This window comes from Thunnus albacares, chromosome 13, assembly GCF_914725855.1.
Source record: "Thunnus albacares chromosome 13, fThuAlb1.1, whole genome shotgun sequence".
NCBI lineage: Eukaryota > Metazoa > Chordata > Actinopteri > Scombriformes > Scombridae > Thunnus > Thunnus albacares.
This window is the reverse complement of record NC_058118.1, coordinates 6,658,215-6,682,103: the sequence shown is the minus strand read 5'-3', so window position 1 is coordinate 6,682,103 and position 23,889 is coordinate 6,658,215. Positions and strand designations below refer to the sequence as shown.

At 42.1% G+C, this 23,889-nt stretch overlaps 1 protein-coding gene across 6 annotated transcripts in view; it reads right to left on the bottom strand.

Annotated features, from left to right (window-relative positions):
- Window positions 1–297: 297 nt before the first annotated feature.
- LOC122995011 (RIMS-binding protein 2) overlaps window positions 298–23,889 on the bottom strand; it is a 62,269-nt gene continuing 38,677 nt past the window's right edge. The window contains exons 12-33 of one of the 6 annotated variants that reach the window (XM_044369918.1): window positions 23,627–23,677; window positions 23,024–23,056; window positions 20,834–21,014; window positions 19,879–19,983; window positions 19,236–19,441; window positions 17,149–17,255; window positions 16,945–17,054; window positions 15,982–16,857; window positions 14,050–14,201; window positions 13,460–13,927; window positions 12,979–13,359; window positions 12,190–12,345; window positions 11,057–11,863; window positions 10,154–10,253; window positions 8,490–8,632; window positions 7,952–8,120; window positions 6,172–6,240; window positions 5,453–5,500; window positions 4,588–4,733; window positions 4,424–4,495; window positions 4,078–4,197; window positions 298–3,498 (exon numbers count right to left, since the gene is read on the bottom strand). In XM_044369918.1, coding sequence (XP_044225853.1) covers window positions 3,190–3,498; window positions 4,078–4,197; window positions 4,424–4,495; window positions 4,588–4,733; window positions 5,453–5,500; window positions 6,172–6,240; window positions 7,952–8,120; window positions 8,490–8,632; window positions 10,154–10,253; window positions 11,057–11,863; window positions 12,190–12,345; window positions 12,979–13,359; window positions 13,460–13,927; window positions 14,050–14,201; window positions 15,982–16,857; window positions 16,945–17,054; window positions 17,149–17,255; window positions 19,236–19,441; window positions 19,879–19,983; window positions 20,834–21,014; window positions 23,024–23,056; window positions 23,627–23,677 — 4,809 coding nt within the window. In that variant the 3' untranslated portion in view covers window positions 298–3,189. Of the gene's footprint in view, window positions 3,499–4,077; window positions 4,198–4,423; window positions 4,496–4,587; window positions 4,734–5,452; window positions 5,501–6,171; window positions 6,241–7,951; window positions 8,121–8,489; window positions 8,633–10,153; window positions 10,254–10,273; window positions 11,864–12,189; window positions 12,346–12,978; window positions 13,360–13,459; window positions 13,928–14,049; window positions 14,202–15,981; window positions 16,858–16,944; window positions 17,055–17,148; window positions 17,256–19,235; window positions 19,442–19,878; window positions 19,984–20,833; window positions 21,015–23,023; window positions 23,057–23,626; window positions 23,678–23,889 lie in introns of those variants that run through there. The other 5 variants (XM_044369912.1, XM_044369913.1, XM_044369914.1 and 2 more) reach the window with 5 other exon arrangements.

Below are 23,889 nucleotides of genomic sequence, written 5' to 3'. Positions count from 1 at the left end.
AGGACCCCGGCGCCAGCGCTCACACAGGAAGTCAGAAAAGAGGAAGCTGCTTTGTCTCGCAAGGCCACGCGTTACTCAGAGTGTTGCCCCAGTCTGTTCACATGGGCGGCGTGTGGCTCAGAGCAAAGCTAGCGACTCTTTCCTCCATTTTAGAATTCATGTTTCAACTGACCTGAAAAAAAATGTACATACATAACATGTGAAATGTAATCAGTATGATATGAAATAAAGATGAACATTTAAAATTATCTCTTTTTTTTTTTTTTAACCTTTAAGAAACATACATTACAGACTGTGTTTTCTGTGAAAATATACATACTTTATTCCTGTAAAAAGATCCATATTGAAAGAAACCATCACAATTTCAAGTCCTCTGTGCACTACATCTTTAGTTACTGATCCTCCATCGATACTGCCTGAACATGCAAAAAAAAAAAAAAAAAAAAAAAAAAAAAAAAATCTGAAAAACAATATTAACAAAAATATTTACAGATGAGCTTCCAAAAGGGTAATAAAAACAGTAATATATAAAAAGGTCAATCTTCCACTGGTTTCAAACAATAAATGCAGGTCAGGAAAGACAAAAAAAAAAAAAAAAAAAAAAAAAAAAATCTTGTGCTGTATGAAAATATACCACATGGTCAAAGTCCCAACACTGTTCATTATATACAGACAACTCCTATAGCTTCCTCTCCACTGCATCGACAATCTACAACTCAAATATTGTAGACGAGTCAGCCTAGAAAAACATAAATATGACAATAACATAAATAAGGCCGAACATGGGTATAACATTGGTATGCATGCAGTCAATAAACATCCTGTAAACAACATATTAAGACTAAACAAGGTCGTCTTCTTGTAAGGCTAAATATTATCAACTGAGCTAAAACACTACCTACATGTATATGGGTCTAGGTCCTATTCAGTCAGCAGAGCGGGAGCAGCCTACTCACTACACAGCAGGTAGAGGAATACTTGTGCATTAAAGGCCGTGAAATACAATATCAGTACAAATATTCGCTGTACATTTCGGCAACTTTTTAGAGCATCCGCCCCACCCCTCAGAAAATAAGAAAAACATGAATTAAAACGACACGTACAGTACAGCCTCAGTCTTGCCTCTATCCCGGCTATTTCACATCTAAAGTGTCTTTGTCCGTCCGCCCCCTCCCCTCCTTCCCTTTTAGTCTTGGCATCATCAAGCTCCCTTTATGTAACACTGACAAACAGTTAAAACTAAAAAACATTCATGACGTTAAAGAAAAAGGTTTGCCTCCGACTTGTGCCTTTAGGTGTGCTCCATCGAAACTGAAATCAGGTCTGATCTTCGCCACAAACCTCCGCGCTCATATCCCCCCCGCGCTGTTGGACTGCTCGCTCTCTCTCGTAGCTATGGTAACAGGCAAAGCACCTAAAGATTTTGGCATATTCTGCACTTTTTGACAGCCGGAGACCACGGGTGGCTCGGCATGAATAAGAAACTACATGTATAAACCTGAGAAGTTACAGTGCCTACTGTAACAGCCCTGTGTCACACAGATAAACCATCCGATCAGACTGTTCAACTAGAATACTAAGGCCTGGTCCACACATTCACTTCAATAACACCGCTGCATCCCTAACGTAAAGCTGTCACAAAGCATTAAACGGTACAGTATGGTTCTATTAAACATTGCGGTACACAGTATGCTATATTGCTGAAGTCATATTACTTAGTTTTAACAGAACAGTCGGCATGTTATGGTGCAAATGTGCAGACGTTTAAAAAAAAAACAACTAATCACTGCTACACTGCGTGGGCTGATAGAGATGTTATAACACTGTTTAGCCTGTCTGACCCAATACTCACACACCACTCACATGGAGGCAAAACAATAAATACGTAATCAACTTATTGCAGAGTCTATCACAGTACAGTAGTGCCGCAAACCACCAGTGCCATGACTGAAAACTGTTCAGTATAAATACAATTCTACTGTAGCAAGTTCCTGTCAGCTGTGTTATATACTGTAGCTAAAACACCAAACATGCTACATTTAAACCAAACTGAATTTACCAGCCTGATGCTCCACATACAATCAAACCAGGATATTTTGAGTATAAATTAGCCTACTGAACACCAGATACTACATCATTTTTGGACATACTGCAGGTCTCTCTTTCTCTCTTGCACAAACACACACTCACATACGCACAAACAGAAAATATGTAGTATGCAACATTGAGGCCAGTCGTGACTGTTGTCACACACATCAAGAGTTCCCATGTTAATGTTTGAGAAAGGCATCTGTTTTCAGTCTCACCAGTGGACTGGGCGGCTTCGTCTACAAACACACACACACACACAAACACACACATGCACACATAGAAGGGCGACCCTTCACATTCTGAACATTATCTTCAGCTTCAATTAACAGCGCCGACGGTTAACTTTCTCCATCTAAACTACACATATCAAAGTGGATCGTTGCTGTCTCTGACAGCTCTAAACGACTAAGCTTCTACCCTGATGTCACTTCATGCAACGTGGCCATGATTAGGGCAAGAGTCTGATACAAATAAATAACATGATCTGTACAAAGTACTGTATAAATACTCTTAAAGACAGGAAACACATGTGAGGGACAAGCAGACATATTTAAAATAGTGCATTCTTTACAGTCACACAGAGGAAGAGATGGACTGCTGCTTCTATTCGTTTGCTTCAAATAAATAAAGTGGCACCAGTACACGAGCGGTAAAGCTAACAGTTCATTAGCTGTGTCTGACGTCTGGAGCTGCTTTTCAATAGCGTTCTGTATCACACTGATACAATTAAATAAACCGGCAGAGTACTAAGTGTTTTATATCAAGCGTTAAAGCCTCTGATGAGTTGAACATTTGCTTCGATAATTAGCAAGTATTTAGAGAGTATATTTGTAAGAGTAGTGAGTTTGCACACTTCAACATGCACTTCAACATGCTCTTGTGATGCTGTAAGCTGTATGTTGATGGTTTTAAGTACTCTATAATTAACAGCTGGTCTAGCAGTGCTCTAAGGCAAATGTATAATTGCTGACGGTTGAAGTATCAGTAATTATATCTGATAGCCACTAACCGCGCCGACTACCAACCGAGAATAACAGTGTAGATAGAAAAAAGTGCTTTCAATGTGACGCGAGTATTCTGAGTTAGATGTTCTAACTCTCATTCTTTCTTGCTGGATCCCAGCCTTTTGAACAGCTTCTTGCCTTTAGAGAAGAAGCCTTTCTTCTTCTTGGCTTGTGCAGAGCAGTCTGTCTGTGCCGGGCTGTCTGCAGGGAGCGGGGCCGGAGGAGAGCGGCAGACGTCTGCTGCAGCTGGAGCCGTGTCCGGGTCTGACGTGGGGCTTGCAGAGGGTAGCGGGTTGGGTTGGAGGTCTATGTGCTCTGTTGGGTCAGGGCGAGGAGGTTCTGGTTGGGGGTGCAGGATTGACGGCCCAGGATCCTGTGGCTCTGTAGAAGATGTCCAGGTACCCTTCAGGAAGAAAAGAAGACTTGTTTAACACTTTATGTCTGTTAAAAATATCCAAAGCTTGGTTTTATCTCAGTATCAGTATTTACTGTGCAAACTAATGTTTAAAACTGCAGAGGAAAAAGGAAACATAAGGATAGGAGCACACACACAGGAGGAAACAAGTCGTTTTTGTTTCGATAACATAAAATCATAAGCAGGTGCAGGATCCTAACCAAAGAAGGAAAGTAGAACTACAGTTAAAGGTGGAAGGAAGAGGACATTAACAGGGAGTAAATGGGGGGCACTACTGTTGATCACTGGGCTGCTATAATCCTGTCAAAAAACACTTACGATCAAGTCTCAAAGTGTACAGTTCGTTTCTGCTTCTGCACAAAGGCCATGCAGGAAACGGTGGGGCAAAAAGAAATCCAACAAAGAAGAATTAAAGAAGCAGAACAAAAAAAAAACACAACAACCAGACTCTGCAAATACTCACAAATGATGAAAAAATAAACTGATGTCAGGGATGATGTATCTGACTGCAGGTCAGACGGACGCTCAAAGCATAGCACAGTTTATACAGTAATGCATGCTGGGTACCTGCGATTCTTTCTTGGGTTCCGGTGCAGGCGGAGCAGAGACAGGCTCTGCTGGAGCATCCTCTGGTAGGGCCTGCAGGAAGTTGGAGGGCACTAAGCCTCTGTGTCCGTTCAAGTCTCCCTAGAAGGTAAAAAACATCATCAGACATGAGAGCATGTTTCAACAATGAGGCTGAAAGTTATATTGAGTTTATTAAACCTTTTGTATTTACAGTCAATAAGGGCTGGGAAGATTTGTTTTCTAGTGTGTTTTATTTTTCAGCAGTTATAACAATTCATCAGGAAGCGCGGTTCAAATATAACAAAGAACAAACCACTTTAAATTCTACAGGCTTTTTAACACTTACATAAAAGAAGCCATCTTCATCCATGTCACCAAACACATGTATGATGTCTCCTGCACTGAAAGTCAGCTCAGCCTGAAAAAACAAGGCCGATCATGAGCAAACAGCTACTACAAAATACAGTGTCTTGTCTTGAGAAAAGATATCATGCACGTGCAAAGTCTGACCTCTATGTCAGTGTTGGGGGAGCTCTCTCGTGGATCATAGTCAAAGATGGCTACCATCCTGCGAGCTCCTGGGGCTGGGTTCCCTGCAGCAGCAGCAGCAGCGGGAGCGGCAGCAGCAGCAGCAGCAGCAGCAGCCTGACTGGGATCTGTCAGTCAAACAGACAGGAGGATAATTAGAGGAGTAAGCTATCTCTGATGTTCTGATCAGCTCATCAGCATGCAGCTCGTCGTGTCTGTGGGTCTGATTCACTCAGCGTCATGCTAAGCTGAGGGAGAGTCACACCACTGCAGTCCGACACATGAAGTAAAAACAAAAGGAGATTAGCAATGAGAGTTAATCATTTATTTCCATTAGAAAATTGCGACACTGTAAAAATGAAGAAAATTATTTGATGATGAAGTGATGCTACTTGAACTGAAATGAAAATAGGAGTTAAGAGGGGGGCACTGCTTGATATTTATAAGATGGGGGTTAATGAAGAACTTAGGATATAAAACATGGTTTAATTTATGCTACTTTCTGAAATAGCTCATGCTATTGTTTCCCCATATTTTCATTATTTCAAACCCAAGGAAAGTGCATTTTTTCATGCAGACTGGAAGAATCTATAACAGTTTTTGCTTTGGAGGGGATTTTTCAAAAAAGGTCCACATTCTTCAAGGTACCCCAGAATAATCAAACAGCCCCTAATAAGGATGGATGAAACTAAGTCCTGGTATTATAAGACCTGGTGTTTACAACCGAACAAAAAGAGGCCACAGAATGGCATGTAAAGGCATGCAGGCCTCCGGTGGACACTGAAACGGTCGTCTGGTCATGCAGGTGAAAACAGAGAGGAAGAGGGTCCAAGTGCCGACTACAAACCTTGACTGGAGGAGTCTACGCTCTCCTCCCAGAGTGCTGCAGACTCCACTGGAAGAGATGAGGTGAGGGAAGAGAGCATAAGCACAATCACAGAATCAGCTGTGATTTAACACCCAAATTACACCTTTAAGTCCAAAGAATAATCCTGTCTGACGTTATAGTTTGTATCAGTCATCACACTGGAGTACATAAAGTCACAGATGGAGATCAGAGGGGATGGATGTTTCAACAAGTGACCTTTAAGTGATCATGTAATTCATTTGTGACACAGGAGCAGAATACTGGCAAAAGGACTTTTTCTTTGAGATTATCATTCATTACTGTGACATTCTGCTGCTGTGTCTGCGTAGTATTACATGAATATCCAATGAAAGCTGACAGGACTGGCTCAGTATTCATGCATGTGTCTTTTTTACAAGTGTGATGCTGTTGCACAGGTTAAAAATCGAAATCAGGAGAACCTGTGGAACTAGGATAGAAAGTGTAATACTAAGTCTCAGTTATAGAATGTGAAACTAATGCAGGAGACTTATTCATAGTGGAAGTATTTGACTATAATGCTGGGAAACAGTAACTGACCTAAAAATCCCCTCTGGTCGCTAAGTGAGAAGCAGCAACTGAAAGAGCAGAAGCTAAAGTGAAAGAGACAGAAAGAGAAGCAAACCAGGTAACTGAATAAAGGAGGGAGGTGGGAAGCCGCAATCTGCAGCGAGACACACCTTTCTTGGACCGTCTCGGTTTCGGCGGTGGGACAGGGCGACGCGGAAGCTGTGCGTGTGTGCGAGTGCCTTTATGGAGTTTTAGACAGGAAAACCAAAAAATAAAATTGAAACCAAAAAGAAAGACAGAGGTGCAATTTTGAGAGAAGCAGACCAGACAAGGAGACAATGAAAAGCCAGTGAAGAGCAATTTAAAAATGACAACCAGTGAGCAGCAGACACGGCAGCGAGAACAAGTGGAAGTGAAAAGGTTAAAACCATCTGTAAACACTGCTCCGGGTAGAAAGCAGGAAACAGAAGCAAAGTGTCAGCTTGATTCTTTTGAGCAAACACTTTGACTTTATGTTTTAGACACCTGCATGACAATGCAGTCAGTATGTGTTTGAGAATATGTAGATGGTTATGAGTTCCTTCATAGCAACACAGTGAACCAGAAGCCATAAAATAAAATGCCACAATGAACAATTTTGGGTCCATTTTAATGCAGTTCAACTGAAACCAAGTCTTTCTTTGTGCCTCCTGTTGAGTCAAAAAGTCAACAGTCAAGAGGGAGTTTTTACTTCTTCCCTCTCATCTGGTAAGCAGCTTTCATTTTTCAACCAATTGACTGCAGACAAAAAATATTCTAGTATGTCTCAAGACACTGAGCCTCATACAAGAACATTTTCGTCCTCTTATCCTAAACCTTGCTTACTTTTTGCTGTTAAGTTTGTTTGTACGAGTGTTCCAAGTCATATTCACCAGACTCTCTTCACCATTTTGTTGTAAATCACTGTTTCAACCTGAAGAATTCCACCTGTTTATGAGGAGGGGTGCATTCATGAGATTCTTCATTGGCATAATGACACAGTTAAAATTGCCATATAAGACTACATGTTCATGTTTCATTTACAAATATATTACCAAAGAAGAATTTCAAATCGCGGAGCTTCAAGTCCTGCCGTCAGCAATCAGCAGATATATTTATCAGTGTCAGTAGGATAATGGTATTAAATATTAATAAATATTAATAGTACAATAGTACAGCTGCCATCAGAGCAGTGCTGTACTGTGACAGAAATAAAGAGGGAATTATTTGATATAAAGTTAGATGCTAAAAAATGTCTTTCTAAAGCAAAGTGGTCCGTGACTAATATGAGAGGCGGCCATGTGACATTCACGACAATAGGTGATGTTACACTGTCAGGTGTTATATCAGAGGTTGATACTGGACAGATATCTTCATAAAAACCCAGAGGCAGCTGACAGATTGAGAAAAGTTTCTTTACTAGTGAAATGTAGAAATTGCTGTGTGAAATATACCAATAAAATCATGAAATGGAGAAAACCAAAACTCTGGTGAATGGTCTTTTAATTTCTGTCATATTTAAACTAGGAATTCATTCAGATGAAGGCATTATGATTTCAGATCAAATGAGGTTTTTTTGTCTTCAAAGGCAAATTTCATTGGCAACACTCGTATCTGACACTTAAGAACAAATCTGTACGTATGAGTTGTTCTTCCATGAGGCCCATTATCTTTACATAGCTGAATAGGTTTGGATTCTGCAACACTTGTGCTGCTATTTTCACTTACCACTTCAACATGAACAGCGGTGATATCATGAGTAAAACATTAACATTTACACCTCTGGTAAAGGATGTCCAAATGTACTCCTTTTCTAAGTGTAACAGAACACATTTAACAACAGACAACATCATTAAGATTTACACACAACACACTTTGTTTGTCATTTGGTCTGAAATCTGCTAACAGTCTTTGACTGACAGCATCACATACCTATCTTCTCCATGGAGGCTGCTGTGGACAAGAAGCCCTGCTGCAGTAGCTGCTGCCGGGTCTCCTCATCCTCCACCTGGATCTCAGACACCATGTTGCATGGCACATAACCCAGACGACCACAAGACTCCCCTCGGTAGAACCCGTCTGCATCTTTATCCCCGTAAACCTGAGGAGAGGGGTGTAAAAGTTTACCTATTGAAATGGAATGAGGTGTACGGCCTCTTTCACACATGGCACATTACTGGCTTCATCTATCGGTTCAAGTAATGGCTTCTGTGCTTTAAAACATGGGTCACAGGTACATGTATATTTAACCTTGTGTGCACCATCAATAGGAGCTTCAGATTTGTTGTAAATGTCACAAAAATGTTATTAGTCTACCTATTCAGACTACAAAAATGACACTGACATGTTCAATTGCCAGCAAACAGTGAAGTGCATATGTGAAAAGAGGCTTTTCAGAGATGCTTTGAAAGGAAAACATGCATGATCGTCAGTGTTATTCCAGCAGTGTCTGAGCTATGTAGGGACATACTTTGATGATCTGTCCTTCAGTGAAGGGCAGCTCTTCATCAGCAGCGTCAGGATTGGGTGACATGGTGGCGGGATCATAAGGAAAGAGGGCCACAAAGATGCGTATGTCTCCGTCTCCTTTCATCTTTGGTGAATCAACACCACCTGCAGTAACACACAGAAACTCAGTCACACGCGACCTTCCTTGGTAGCATTGGTAATGGTTTGACACGCACACTGAACCAGTTATTTGTTACAACTAATTTGCATAGAATTAAAAAGTGTAACTTGTTTCTTAAACAAGCTTATATCATTTTTGTTTCCATGCAATTAATTTTTCTCTATCTATTTTTTGGCTGTTATGCTTTATGTGCTTTGTAAACATTTTATTGATAAAACTAAAATACAATTTACTATTACTATTACAATGACTATCATTATTTCAGCACAACACACACAGTACGAGTAGGAAGTTTGGACACAGTTTATCAGTCCCTTGAATGATAAAGTGTGTCCAAACTTTTGACTAATACTGTACTTTGCAGAAAAGCCATGCACAGCTTGCAAAGCTCTGCAATCAGTGTAGGCAGCTTTCCCCTCCCCCACTGCCCACCAACTGCAGAGCTGCTATGAACAGTGTTCGCTTAGCACAGGCATGTCCTTAAAAGAGGTAATCAAGCTAAACCACTGATCCTAAGCTGTGTGAGCTGTTTGACAAACGTGCGCTCGTTCATGATCTGCAACCGAGCAAGAGGGGAACTAGCATTTGACCCACTCCCTAATCTAAATCTGAGGACGTTTACTGACAACGCAGCCACAAGCACACATACAAAAGAATTATATCAAAGGGGCTTTTATAGTTTGTCACAGATTTTGCAAGATAGCTAATAAATGTGGTGTGTGGCGCTGTGTTTAGCACTGCAGGCATGAGGTATGACACCACTAAAAGCATTACATCTGAAGCCTATTTGACAGGGCGAGACATATATGAAGAGCTGTAGTGAGACTTAAGCTGCACTGAAGAGACGTGTTCTCTATCTCATTAGGGAGAATCAGCCCATCTGTGGCAAGAGTCACGGGCAGACGACTTGCACACTTTCACATCCTCACTGATTTTCGAGTAGATAGGACAGAACTTCTCCCTGCTCCCTTCCTCTATCTGTATGCACGTTCACGCTTATGCATGTGTGTGTAGTCAACTGTGCTCCTACACGTATACCAGAAAGGTCAGGTTTACCGAATGAAAACTGCGGTCTGCCTCATTAAGACAAGCGAGAAGAGAAGAGAGGGAGTGATGGGAGATTGTGGAACTAAGAAGAGAAAGAGAGGGGCTTGTACGTTCAACGCTGCAGCTTTTTTCTTTGCTGGCTAATCGAGGTTACTATTTTAATGTCTGTCACTTCCTCCTGTCATGACAAGCCACTTTGGGTTAAGCCGGTTCTCAGCTTAGCAGGCTCTCTCTCTCTCTCTTCTCCACTGCAGCTACAGCAACCCCCCCCCCCCCCGCCCCCGCCCCCTCTAACACAAGGTGCTAATCTGACTACCATCATGTGAGAGAGGAGGAGGCTTGCCGACAGAAAGCACAGGTGTGTCAGCATCGTCTCATGCATTTCCACCGCATATGTTAGGGGGAAAGAAACAAGAGACGGAGGAAACAGGAAGACAAAAGAGGAAAGAGTCTCTGACCTTTCAGTTGCCTCGCCGGCAAGCAAGCTGGTTTAGAGGAGAGCTCTGCCTGGGGGGCCCATGCTGGACCGGCCTCAGCTGGTGGCATTTGGCCGGGCTCCTGCTCAACATACAGAAAGAGAAACAAGACAATAAGAAAAACAGCTAATACAGAAACAGAATCACTACAAGGGAGGAGAGGACAGCTGGGGGGGGCTCAGAAAAAAACGAACAGCAAATGCAGCAGTTTATTTTTCCAAACAATATTTCTCAATCTATGCTTCATGTACTGATAATCCTTTTGAATTGTTGCTTATTGCAGTAGAGATAGAAAACTTATCAAATACAGCAAACCCAAACATTCTACTCTTTAAACATAAATGTGTTGCATTGTGGTGATGTCAAAGCACATCTAGAGAAAGCTAATGCACAAGGCAATGACAAGGCAGTACTGACTAGTTTAAGACAAGAGCAGAATGGTTTACAAGGTGCAGGAGAATTTGAGTGGAACAGGAATTAGTGCAGTCAGACTGAGGGAGGACACATTCAGCTACACTTTGGCTAAAACAAAATCTTAGTATATAGACAAAATCTAGTATATACTGACAGTTTGAAGCCTCAGGGTAATGGTAAAAAAGTTTGCAATCACTTTTTGGCTGCATCTTGGAAACTCAAGAACTATTACTGAATAACAACTTGTACTGTGCTTGCTTTTGTAGCAGCAAAACATGCCTCAAAATGAGCTACCTGACCTCCCTCTGTTCACTGCAATGATGATGATGATGGAACCGGAGGTTGTTGTCTACTGAGCGGTAAGAAGTGATATCAACTAAATGACTCAAATGGGACGATCCACACTGCTACATGGGAAAGGAGGGGGTTGGGACAACACACCCATTGCGGCTGGCCCGCAGCAACGTTTACCAGTGGATCAGCCTTCGGCCCTCGGCGGTTGGGGGGTCTGCTGTGCTCCATTTGAGCCCCCTCTACCCACCATTCAGAACTTATCTGCTCCACCACCACTTCCCCTGGACTGTACTCCACGGGCTCCTCATTGTCATCTGTGCCGTACTCCACATCGATCTCCATCCCGTGACCAATAGGTGACCTCAGAGTATGTGCTGTTTTGCTGACTGGGTAGGGTCTTGGCGGGGTAAGGCCATGGCCGGGGTTGGCTGCCGCGGCGACAGCCATCTGACTCCTGAGCATGGCCTCCCTCCTAAGGCGGTCCCCTAGCCCTCTGAGCAGTACTCTTTCTTTGCTGTTGGGGGTCGGCTGGGGAGGACAGTGGGCTGAGACCCGCCTGCTGGTGGGACCCTCATATAAACTCATGTCTTCTTCTTCAGGATAAGTGATGGTGTCCACCGTGTCTGCATAGTGCACCCTGTGCTGTGTTTTAGGCTTGACCTGCAACGGTCCGTGCCTCAGTAAAGGCTCTTTGGTTAGAGATCTAGGATCCCTGTTGAAGTGGTGATGGGGAACATGTGGGTGAGGGTTGGGGTGATGTGGGTGATGCTGGGAGCCATGGTGGAGGTGTTCTGTGTCTCTGGGGTGAAGGTGGCTGGGCCTGGGCTTTCTGTGGTGGGGTAAAGGCTCTTCTTGACTGCTGTCTTCCTCCTCTGTCACCTCGGGAATGCTGAACAGCTGCTTGCTGTGGTAGACCTGAGGAGGCAACTTAAGGATCTTCTCAAGAACCTCCTCATCACTGTCTGGAGGCTCCACCTTGCATGACTACCAGGACCACGCGTCAAAGCAAGTAAGAATGGGTCGGTGATGGTGGGACAGGATATCATATTGTTCAGTGAAAATAAGGGAGGTGCAAAGTAAGCAGAGGACAACGCAACCATGCAAAAGAAAAAGGAAAGAAAGAGGAAGAAAAAACAAAAAGAATCACAATCAAGCATGATCAAAAGTATGACAGAAGAAACAAGGCCACTACAAGAACTTGACTATGCAACTTAAAGAAAAGTAGTTCATGTGAAAAGCAGAACTCACAAAGTGAAAACATTTTTTTGGGTGCATATGGACGCAAAGTATGTACTGCACTCATTCATTACCCTGTTAGCTCTGATTGTGTATCCCCTGGCCTGTGCCTCTCCGAGGTGGTCAGAGTAAAGGTCTTCCTCTTCCTCCTCCAGGATGTCAGACAGGTCTGAACGGCTGTTGTCTGCGTGGTAGTCACTGGGAGGCTCCACTAGCCCTCTGCCATAACTCTGTGAAAACATACATCAACATTCTGAGTGAAACTATCCAGAGTGAATTTATTTTGTGAATTTATGTTCAAATTTAAATTATTATTAGTCATTCTATTGTATATTGAGTAAGATAATAAACCTGCAAGTTAAATAATGACATGTTGCCTCTTCGGTAAGAGCTCACATGACTGAAATATGTATCGACTTTCCATGATTTAGGCTTTCTTAACATGCTAAAACTGCATCATTCATTGTCTCCATTCATTTATCAGGACAAAGTGACATTTCCACAGCAACAAATAATCATCAACTAAAAAAGTATATTTTAAAGCTTTCTTCCTTCAATGCTGGTAGATTTGACGATGTAATGAACACCGATGGACATTATGGTAAACTTTGACATAAATAGCTGCTCAAGTAGCTGAACATAACCATGGTTAAGTCTAGGATAAACAGCTTAGGGCTCCAAAAGACTTTTATGTAGAGTAATGTTTATTGGTGAATTAGACCTCTGGAGCGTCTCAACCAAACATTCTGGCGTCCCAGAATCTTCCCCCCTTTCAGATCAGTTCTCAGTAATAATCGATAAATAAAAGTCTACTTAGTAAACTACTGCAAATAGTAGGCAGATATCAATACATCAGTGCTAACCTGCTGCGTCCTGCAGTATGCCGGCTCTTGGTCCTGTCTCAAGAACTCCTCGATGGACACCAGGCGGGTATTCTCTCGCTCATCCTCCACCTCTGACTCCAGTGGTGAATTGCTGGGAGGTCGGAGGAGCAGAGTGTCCTGAGGGTTAAGAATCGCTGCGATCGGGGCTTTGGGTGGTGTGGGGATGCGCTCAGGGATCTCGAGCTTGGCACTGGGGTCCTCAATGAAATCTGTGATAGATGGGAAAGGACGAATTGTTCCGGGGCTGTCGGTGTCTCTGCGCTGCTCCAACTCGGCTACTGCTGCCAATGCTGGTGCTTGTGCAGCTGCTGCTTCAGGAGGGGGCTGGGGTGATGAGATGGTGGGCGAGGTCACATTAACCTGAGGATGAGAAATACAGTCAATGCAATATCTTTCAATTATTATTCTAGAAAACAAGTGGTGTCTCATATGGCCAGGAGGATGGCAGAGTGAGGATTACCACTGGAGTGATGATGGCAGGTACAGGTGATGTGGCCTCATACACAGCCAAGGCAGCAGCAGATGAGGGGTCGGCCCAGGCGTTCACGTATGAGGCAGATGAGAGAAGAAGATCTGAGTGGAGGGCGTGAGGAGAGTTGGCAGCAGCCTCCACTGTGAGGCCAGTGAACTGTGTGTCTGATGGTAAAGTGCTGGGCAGCATTGAGACTTTGGCAGCAGAGTTCCCGTAGGATGGCGGTGAGGGCAAACCTGCAGGGCTGCAGGATAGGGGTGGCACAACTGGGGCAGTGATAGCTGGGCCAGCCATGATGGCAGCCAGCTTGGGGGGCACATTGACTGGCAAAGAGTCACAGGACTCCCCGTGGGCAGACATGGTGCGGACAGTGAGCTCCTGAGCTGCCTGCAGGGACTGGATCTGAGAGGGGCCCAGCAGGGCGCTGCCAGCTGTTGGGGAAGACACCTCCAGCACCTGGGAGAGGAGAACAACAGGTATGACCCCACCTTACATATACTGTACATTTTAAAACTCCTTCAAACAGCAATGCACTGCTTGGTTGAAAGGAATCTCAAAGAAAAAAACTGAAGTCTTGCCTTTTTCTTGTCAGCGTATATAGTGTATCCAGTGACACGGACTCCATTGGAGGTCCCGGCAGCATCTATGGTGACCGGCAGCCAGCTGATGAGGGCAATCCCCGGAGAGGGACCGTGCTCCAGCTGGACATCCAGAGGAGCATCAGGGGGGCCTGAAGGGATCAATAGCATAATACCACAGCCAGTGGCAAGCAAAAAATAGAGAACCATGTTTTTATATTAATATAGAATCAACTGAATAAGTCATATTGAAAATACAGTGCTTGGGATGAGAAATAATTACTATACTCTACTATATACTACACTCTAAAGGGACATTCAGAAATTTAGAAACCATATACCTGTATTCCCAGACTGTGGGCATGAAACTTAAGGAAATTTGAATGATCATTTAGAGAAATACAACTCAAATCCAATATGACACTGATCACAAATACACATCTCTAAGATTTATTCTTGAAAAAAAAAGAAAAAATGTTGACTGGGAGGAGCAGAATGGTAATATGATACCTCAAATTGACCAAAAATATTTCTGGGGATTAAAAACTCAGCACATGAATGACTCAGCTCTCATCAAAATATGAACATTAAGCACATTAAGATTCATCATTTACGTGGAATTCCAATTCTTTGAGCTGCCCTTTATACTCTTGTGTAAGGGTAGGAAAATATAAAACAAACGGGTAAAGTGCACTTCAAGATTGGGAAAACACCAACTACTTCTCTCTAAATTATGTCATCACAATGAATGCTGGTTTAGAAGTTGTGGTAGAGAATTTGTCATAACAAATCAAGTCCCCAGTTTTCCTTCCTTTTACAAACAATGAATTCGGTGAGTGCCTTAATGTTTAGGCTATTTAATACAGGAAATGAGATTCAGAGCAGCTCACAAAAGCTGTTCTCATGAATAAACTGATGTCCTTGTTTGGGAGGTTCAGAATCACCTCTACATCTTAACCACACATTTGGTTAATTAGTAGCTGTAACTGTGTTGCTCTAATTGAAGAAGAAAAGCCGCCAAACATTTCAGTGAAATTACTGCACCTGAAGAGCTGGACAGAACCAGCAGAGGACTGTAGGAACAGTTTGGGAGCTGTAGCCTACCAGACAGGTCCCTGATATTAATGGTGGATGTGACTGCCTCAACAATCTATCCAGCAGATGCTAACAGTGCAACTGTCTATAAAACTTCAATCACCACCAACACTATGGCCATTTAGCACATAGGCCTATTTAAAATTAAACCTTAATTTTTGTGAGATTTATATTAAAGACAATTCGTCAATTTATCATCCACACAAAGCTTTGGTAAGCTTCTGCATATGATGTGGGATCTCATTTTTAGTAGATGATTATAAGTTCAGTACATGTCTGTGATATTTTCATATTTTCCTTTTTTGTAAAAGTCTCATAATGTGTGCTGAAGAACATCAGGAGATACTTGTGCAGAACTTTTCCCACTCTGATTGCTTCAAAAGAGTCACATTTCCATGACATAATCGAACACGTACACATGTACTTGTTCTGTAATGTTTTACGCTCAGCCATTTTATTCTTTTCCTGTGATTAAAATATGTGTGAATCATAAATTCTATGCAAATAATGTACTTTCAAATTGCCACACTGTGTGGCACTGTGAGGTGCTGTGTGGATAAAATATATGTGCATCTGAGTTACCCAAGGTCATTGGCCATATTCATGGACATACAGTTTCAGGCTACAATAATCATTTTAATAGATTCTCCAAAAGTTTGTCCAAAACTCTTCATCTGGAACAAATATCTGAGCAAGACTGAGTATTAATTGTTCTTAACTTATTCTTTTCCAACTTAAATGTTTGAACGTCAATGTTTTTGAGTGGGGAAAAATTATTCTTATATGTAGTTAGCATTGCATCCTTTGAGAACATCTGATATTAGACAAAATACTGACCTGCCATCAGTGTGTTGAAGGTGATTGTAGCGCTTCTGTGTTCACGTCGCTCCACAGGTAACTCCCATGGTGTGCGGTGAGGCCGCGCCTCAACTTTGACTGTGTACTGCAGGCTGGGCAAAAGGTCATTGAGGCACAGCGAGTAGCAGCCAGCCTTCACCAGCTCACACTCCTCCTCATTCAAGGACACAATGTGCACATAGTTACTGTTGCTGGGCAGCCAGGTCAGGTTGGCAGAGGTGGCAGTTATCCTCTCCACACGCAGTTGCGTGGGCGCCACACAAACGTCCCGACCAACAAGCATGCTGCAGCGCAGCTGGTCAGAGAGGCCCTTCTCTGTCAGGCTCTGCACTGACACACGGTAGGCCTTGAGGTTTATGTCTAGCCGCTCCAGAACCGCTTTGGTCTGCGAACCGAAGGGCACATTGAGCCGCAGCTCCTGGTCCACATACACATTATAGCTCCACACATTGCCCCACCCAGCCGGCACCAACGGAGGGTCCCAGCCGATGATAATGCTCTTGGCAAGCTGCTTGATGAGGGTGAGCTTACGTGGGTAAGGCACAATGTCCACTCCCACCTCCTCCAAATCCAAGTCCAGGCCGTTGGTGAGGGGGGCTGGGACAGCCAAGGCCGATGCTGAATCTGAGGGGGCTGAGGCAGGGCCAGAGGCAGCAGAGGCCTCTGTCCTTTCTGAGGCGCTGACGCCTATGTGGAGGTGATGCTGGTGGCTGGCACTGTGCAGGCTGCTGTCTAGCAGCGAGTTGTGGGACATGTCCCCTGTCTCTGGATGGTGAGTGCTCATGACATCATCGTCCGATACACGTTCCACAAAGTTGGAGGGGACCAGCCCTCTCCGTCCATCCATCAACTCACCTGAAAGCACCCAAAGTAAAATACTCTAGACCATGGACAGACAGAAATATGAAAATGTAGATGCAATAAAATATACTTGAAACTCACCTTCATAGAAGCCGTCGTCATCCATGTCTCCATACACATAGATGTATTCTCCCGCAGTGAGTGGTAGCTCCACTTCAGGGTTGTCATTGGGGCCATCATAAGGATTATAGCTGTTGAAAGTTAATTCACCAGGAAGTTATTTTCATCTCATAATAACAAACTCTTGATATGGTGAGTTGACTTTTGTCTTAGTATAATACTAACCTGTATCTTGCAATAAAAACCTGAAGCTTTGCAGCTCCTCTGCTGGCTGTGTAAGGTGCCGGGGCCACGTCAATGTCCAGCTCCTCTACTTCACTGGCAGTGTCCACCTGAGAGCACCATAAACAGATGCTAAAATGATTCAACATTCAGACAATTCTAAAACTGCTTAAAAATATGAATTAAAAAAGGGAACAAACAATTATTTTATTTTTTTCAACACAGTAAAGCCACATTCTTACAGACATTGGTGAGACATACTGACATATCCAGAAGGTTATTTCTAAGAAATTTAACATTTTTCTCAATACTAAAACCTGCTTCTAGTAGTGATTATTAGTGATGGGATATTATTAAATTTAGTGTTAGATGAGTGAACAACTACACATATGAAAACTTGAAAATCTTGAAAGGCCATGACTGTTAGGAGTGACTGTACAGGAAATCATTGTCTTTGACTATAAATGACTGTTTCCAGTTTTTTACTCAACTAATCTATTTAAATACAGACAGACGCTACAGAGCTAGTTATTAGCTAACACAAATGACTGCTCTCATAAAAATACCATGTACAATCTTCTTGTTATATAGTGAGCGAATAGCTCAATGACTCACTGTTGATGTAGAGAATCAAACTGATACCTGATGTGGAGTTTGATTTCCATTCATAGTTACACACAATACAATATGAGAAGTTGTATATTTATAGCTCCCTGGGAAAACCTTTTTAAGGATAATCACTTACAACTACTACTGTATAACCTTCATAATCCACAGCGGCGAGTGGATTATCTCACTAAATATGAGCTTTATTGAACTGTAGGCAGACGAGTGACTAGATGAAAAGACCACCAACCTGTCTGTTATGCGAGACCAGACACTAACTGTTTGGAGAAATGGCACAATAAAAATACTTAAGCATGGGGGTAGATCCACATAACGTTTCGTGTTTACTATATGTATGAGCTCTGGCAGATTCAGCTATAGTTTGTACTCGCGTGAGATGACAGAGAGTTTAAGGAGGGCTTTTTAATCCATTAAATCCACACAATCAATGTGCTTGTGCGTAGCTGTCTTGGTAATCTTGATGAGTGATCTGCCTGTCTATAGGGAAACAAAGAAAGCACTGGAGCTACAGGCAGGGGTCCTGACATGAACTCAATGAACATCAAGAGACCAAAGGAGCATTTTCACAAATCTATAACCAAGGCTTAAAATAAATACTCATTAACTGCCAAATGTGGGTAAAAAGAAAACCATTTTGCCTAGCAGATGTCAAAAGGGAAACTCTACTGATTTCACACATCAAAGTCTGTTTAAAAGGTGGGCAATACTACTGCATATGTGAAAAAGTTTTATAAAGCTCCAGAGAGAGTTGCATGAAATTTGATAAATTGTTTCAAGTTATGTTACTGGAGTCAGCATCAGATAGGGCTGAAGACTACAAGTTTGAAATTTTTAAAAATGTGGGGGTGTGGAGTTAGAAAGAAGCAAGATTACCAAACCTCTGTAGCTAGCGGCTAGTGGCTTGAGGCTACATTAGCTGCTACTAGCATAAAAAACCTGAATCTCAATCTGAATCTGAATCAATCTGAATCTGTTAGCAGTTGAGTTGCATTGTGGGTAATGTACGTACTAGGTTTTGACAAGGAAGAAGAATACTCGGAATAGAAAAAAACGATATCTCTGGTTCTGCTGCATCAATTCTGATCTTTTTTTTTTTTTTTTTTACTGCTCATCATGAGTCAACAATGTTGTAGGAGTGCAATGCTAAATTGGTGTACTTGCTGAAGAGTTAGTGGCAACCTGTGTTATATGTTCTATGCAAAGTATAACACTGACTAATAAGTACATTCAGTGTTGTGTGGTAAAACAGTAATGCATTGCAACAAAGTTTATAATTTTTCCAGCAGCAAATTGCCACTTCAATTTCCAAATAATACCAATAGCAATTGTAGTAATACTATATTATCTCAATGACAACTAAGAAAAAACTGAACTAAGAAAAAACAATAACTAAACACAACTGGAAAAGTATGAATTCTGACATGAGTAGCAAATGATGCACTGTACATCCTCATGGTTGGTACCTCATGTGTTGGGCTTGATTTGTGTGGACTGAGGTGGGTGTCAGACTTGGGGGTGAGGTGTGCGGTCTCGGACTTGCTGGAGGAAGAGCCTGACTTGTTGATGCTGATGGTGGGCAGCTCTCGATGTTTGGTGACAGGCGAGCGCTCCACCCTGGACAGCCCTGCAGCGTGGGGGGTGGCCCCCATCCGTAGTGCAGCGGCCACATCTAGCAGGAGAGACAGGAGGAGGATAATGCATAATCCACGACTTTAATAGATGACACCAGCCCTCTCATTGGTAACCTGGTTGAATCCATGAGCAGCTAGGTGGGTGAGGTCACTGGTTGACATGCAGGAGGCTCAAGGTTGAACCTGGCTGATTAAACAGTGGAGAAAAATCCTCCCTCCATCTGTCTGAGGTCAGAGGTCACACTACCTTGTGGCAACTTGCATCACACCTGCACCGCTAAGGGGCTTAACTGGTTCCACAGTCCACAGACATTTCTCACCTCAGCCCATGAGAAATGACCCTCATGAGATTGTGAGACAAGCTCTGTTACACTGTTGGACTGTGACGGTGTGGGTGAGATGACAGGTTAGAACATGCCGTGCTTTTGTGACAGTGCCCAACACATATCATGAGTAACGGAGACAGAACGAGTACCGAGCGGATCATTACCCTCAGGGCAGGAGAGAGTGTCACCTCCCTCGAGACTCCAGAAGGCTATTTCACTCAGAGACACCATATCCCATGAGCCACCAGTGCAGTCTAAAACACATGAACAGCGTAGGAGAAAGAGGTTGGATACATCTGTGGGACACATGCAATAGTAAAGATATGGACTGTTGTTTCATTTAAGGCAGCTGTGGCTGGGATTACATTATAAAGGATCTTCTAAGAATGCTGCTTGTTCAGTTGAAAAGTAATTTAAAATACGACTTTAATTCATATTGTAGTAGAGAAAGCTGAAATGTGACACACACAGAGCTGAAATGTAAGAGATTGTGTTCAATTTGTTGTATTGATAAACAAAGGAGACATAATAGTATGAGAATAATTTTATTCAAAATAAATTGTACCCTTACTGTTTAAAAGGAAACTACATAGTCATAATGAAAATTATCTACGCATAACGAAAAAATACTACAACCTGAACAGCTGCATCCCTGATGGGACAGTTTAAAAAAAAGGATATGAGTCTTTTTGAAAGCATTTTGTCCATGGCTGGACTGATGCTGTTGGTCTATATTTCCCATGCTATGTTTTGTGCCAGGGGTTGATTCCTCTTTTAGTGATAACTTTTTTTTTGGAACAGAAAGAATTCTAAAAACACTAACAAAGATCATATAACGTGAAAGTTGAATTATGGCAATGATTTAACTATCAGGGTATCAGAGGCAGATAGCTTGAGTCAAAATGGCACTTGGACTTTATTTCTTTGTTGTGAAAACTCTTCAAAGAAACATGGCTGTTGTTCATCTGGTTATTAAGTACCTTTTAAAGCATTAATGCAAGAAAAATTACAAAGAATCCTCTGAAGTACATGTAATTATAATAAGAAATCCATGATGACAACTATTATTCTCTCAAGTGCAAAGCTTGTGGTGGTGGTGCTTACCTCGTTCTGTAGTCAGGCCCACCCCGTTGGTCAGAACAGAGAGGCTGGGATTGTTAAGGAGGCTGGAGCCAGCAAGGTCCACCTTCGAGGCCTGCAGTCGAAACTTCTCCAACTCTTGGGACAGCAAGCCAAACTGTTCGCTCTGGGTGCGACATTTCTCCTCCAGGTCTCGTACCTTTGACTACACATAATGTGTAACAAACATGGAGAACATACATACAGTGAAAACCCAGTTTTAACAAACAAAGAACTGTGACTTGAAATAAGAAAATCCACCTTTCAGCACCTTTATACAGGCTATCATTGATTTGTGATACATATCAGGTGTAACAGTGATGAAGTGCTTACTTAACTTTACTGTACTTATTTTCTTGTGTACACACTTTAAAGCAATGTACTTTGTTAAATACACAAACAAGTGAGTTAAACGTTGATTACTAGGCTTGTAAAGTAGTATGTGAACACTGGGCTGTGTTTTAAGGTGGATTTCTGCTTTAAGTGAATCTCAAATAGATTATTGGAACACATGTGGTCAGTCATGTGGAGGGGTCTAACCCTGTAAAAGTAAATAATAATAATAATAATACATAATAAAATAAAGGTAATCTTCTTTATAAATTGTCAGTGTCATGCAGAAACCTTTTATACCTATACAGCCACTTTATTGGTATTATGGAAAACTTTTTTATCATTGATGTACACACATGTTTAATGCATAAAATTTCACATCTGATCTCGCACACTTATACATTGCTGCTTATGTAAGATATAAGCAATGCATTGTAAAATGAAGTATGGCAATATAAGGTCAGGTTCCTGCAAGACAGACCATATAAACTGTCAGTGAAACATTTGTTACAAACTGCAAACACAAATCACAAGGAATTACAAAGATCAGTGGGAAGAAAAGGGAAGGGAAATAAAGGCAGGTAGTTTTCTGGTAAGATGGGACACAAGAGTAAAAACCAGAGTTAGATAGGAAGCATAGGTTATAAGAAGTTATATGTTGTGCTTCTGTCTTACACTGCATTCACTTTAACAAAGCCACTAGACAGCATGATTATTTGCCAGAACACTACAGAGTCTTAGCCTCACTGAGTTTCTATATGTGGCTGATTTCACTTCCGGTTGCGGTGGGAGTTTCCTGGCAGCCTCTGCACGAAACTGTCTGAACAACATTTCCTGTTAGCTCTCACCTACGCAAAGCCTATTCTGCAGTCATCTAGCTACATCGTTATCTAGCTGCACACACTGAGCTGAGGTGGTCATGTACTAAAACAGAGCAATTCCTTATAAATTATAAGTACTCAACTATACACAGCAATCTGCCTTAGTGATGTGTTGGGTGTATACAAAGGAAATCTCAGTATAATGAGATCAAGTAACTAGCCAGCAAGATAAGCATGATAACTGTGCTCAGTGCAGCTGGGAAAATGTGAACGACCTGATTTACACACACTTCTATAACCTAAAAAAAAATGGCATCCGCATTTAAAATGGGCCTCTGTGGCCACATGAAGCATTTATGCAAGATGGTTTTACAGTAATAACTGAAGGGGAAATACTCCTGCCTCTAAATTTCTATACACGAAACACAAATGACATACAAGCCAGGCTGTTCTGTCAATGTCCTCAAACTGAAGAATTTAAATAAAAGTAACTGGGGTTTGGTGGTTCTACCTACAGCACAGGGGCTTTTGTGACAGAGAGATTAAAAATTTGGTCCAGGGGATCAAGCAGGCTAAAGGTTAACAGTACCTGCATGCAGTCCAGTGTACTCTGGTTAGCACAAAAAATAACACAAAGGAAAAAGATGTACACAAAAGTAAACACATGCTTGTGAAACATTTAGTAAACATATGAATAAAGTAGAAACACAGCAGCCTGAGTCCAGGTCGGCAATAAAATCCTGTCAGGAGCAAGCATCACCAGAATGTCTCTTGGCCCTCGGCAGTCAACACCTGCCTTTTAAATGAACACACATATTCCTTATAACCTTTGAAAAAAAGTGTTTTTATCAGATTGGGGAAAAACAGTGTGTTGACTTAGCAACAAAGCTCAGGCTCTCTCATAAGGGAAAGAGACTTTCTCCTGTGATGCTTTAAATTTAAATAGAGGCAGAAAGCGAGAGAAACTAAGCAAGAGGAAGGAAATGAGCATTTTTTAAAAACAGGAGCAACTATACTCTACCAGCTCCCTCCGCAACACAAGCTGAGTCAACTCCTAAAATAAAATACACAATTCATTTAGGAACAAATTCTCATAAAAAAAAAAAAAAAAAGCAAAAGTGTGGAAAATGGAACACAGACAGTAGGCACACACACAGTCATCAATTGTGGAAGATGAAGTCTGAAGTCTTTTTGATCTAATGTCGTCATTCAAAATCAGCCAATCAGACAGATAGGCACTTCAACTGTCATCGGCTGTCTGGATTCATTTTGAATTCACAATGTGTAACACTCACACCGAGAGCAAGCGTAAACGTCACACGGCGGCGGAGAAGCCATCTGTTCAAACGGTTACGTCTCCAGGCCCAAGAGTGTTACAAAAATGCCAGGTGTTTAGATAAAGAGCCCATTCCATTGTATATCCATGCCATCTTTTGTCAACCAATAACAAGGCGAGAATTAAATATTCATCTTCTTTAATGCTTGGTGTGTGTTTTGGTACTGCAAGTCATCCTAAACGCTTGAAAGCAACTCAGGGCTTCATTGTATGGTAACAAAAGCACTGCATGGTATAAAAATCTTTTATTTGCCTTTCTTTTTGCACAATGGTGCAATACCAACTCACCTCCAGCATCTGAACCACTCCTTCATGTTCCCTCTTGGCGAATAACTGAGCCTGATGATTAAAAAGACATCAAAATCAGTGTTAACATTGGTTGTTTGCTCATAAAAATTCTAATTCACAGCACAGTGAGCTCTGTTTGAATTGCCTTGACAACATGTGATGCTTTATTGGTGCCCAAAGGTTGCCTCCTGCTGGACAAAACCCCCCATTTCTCATAATTAGGCTGAAAGCAACATGGGGGCCATGAGGGTTTGATTTAAGCT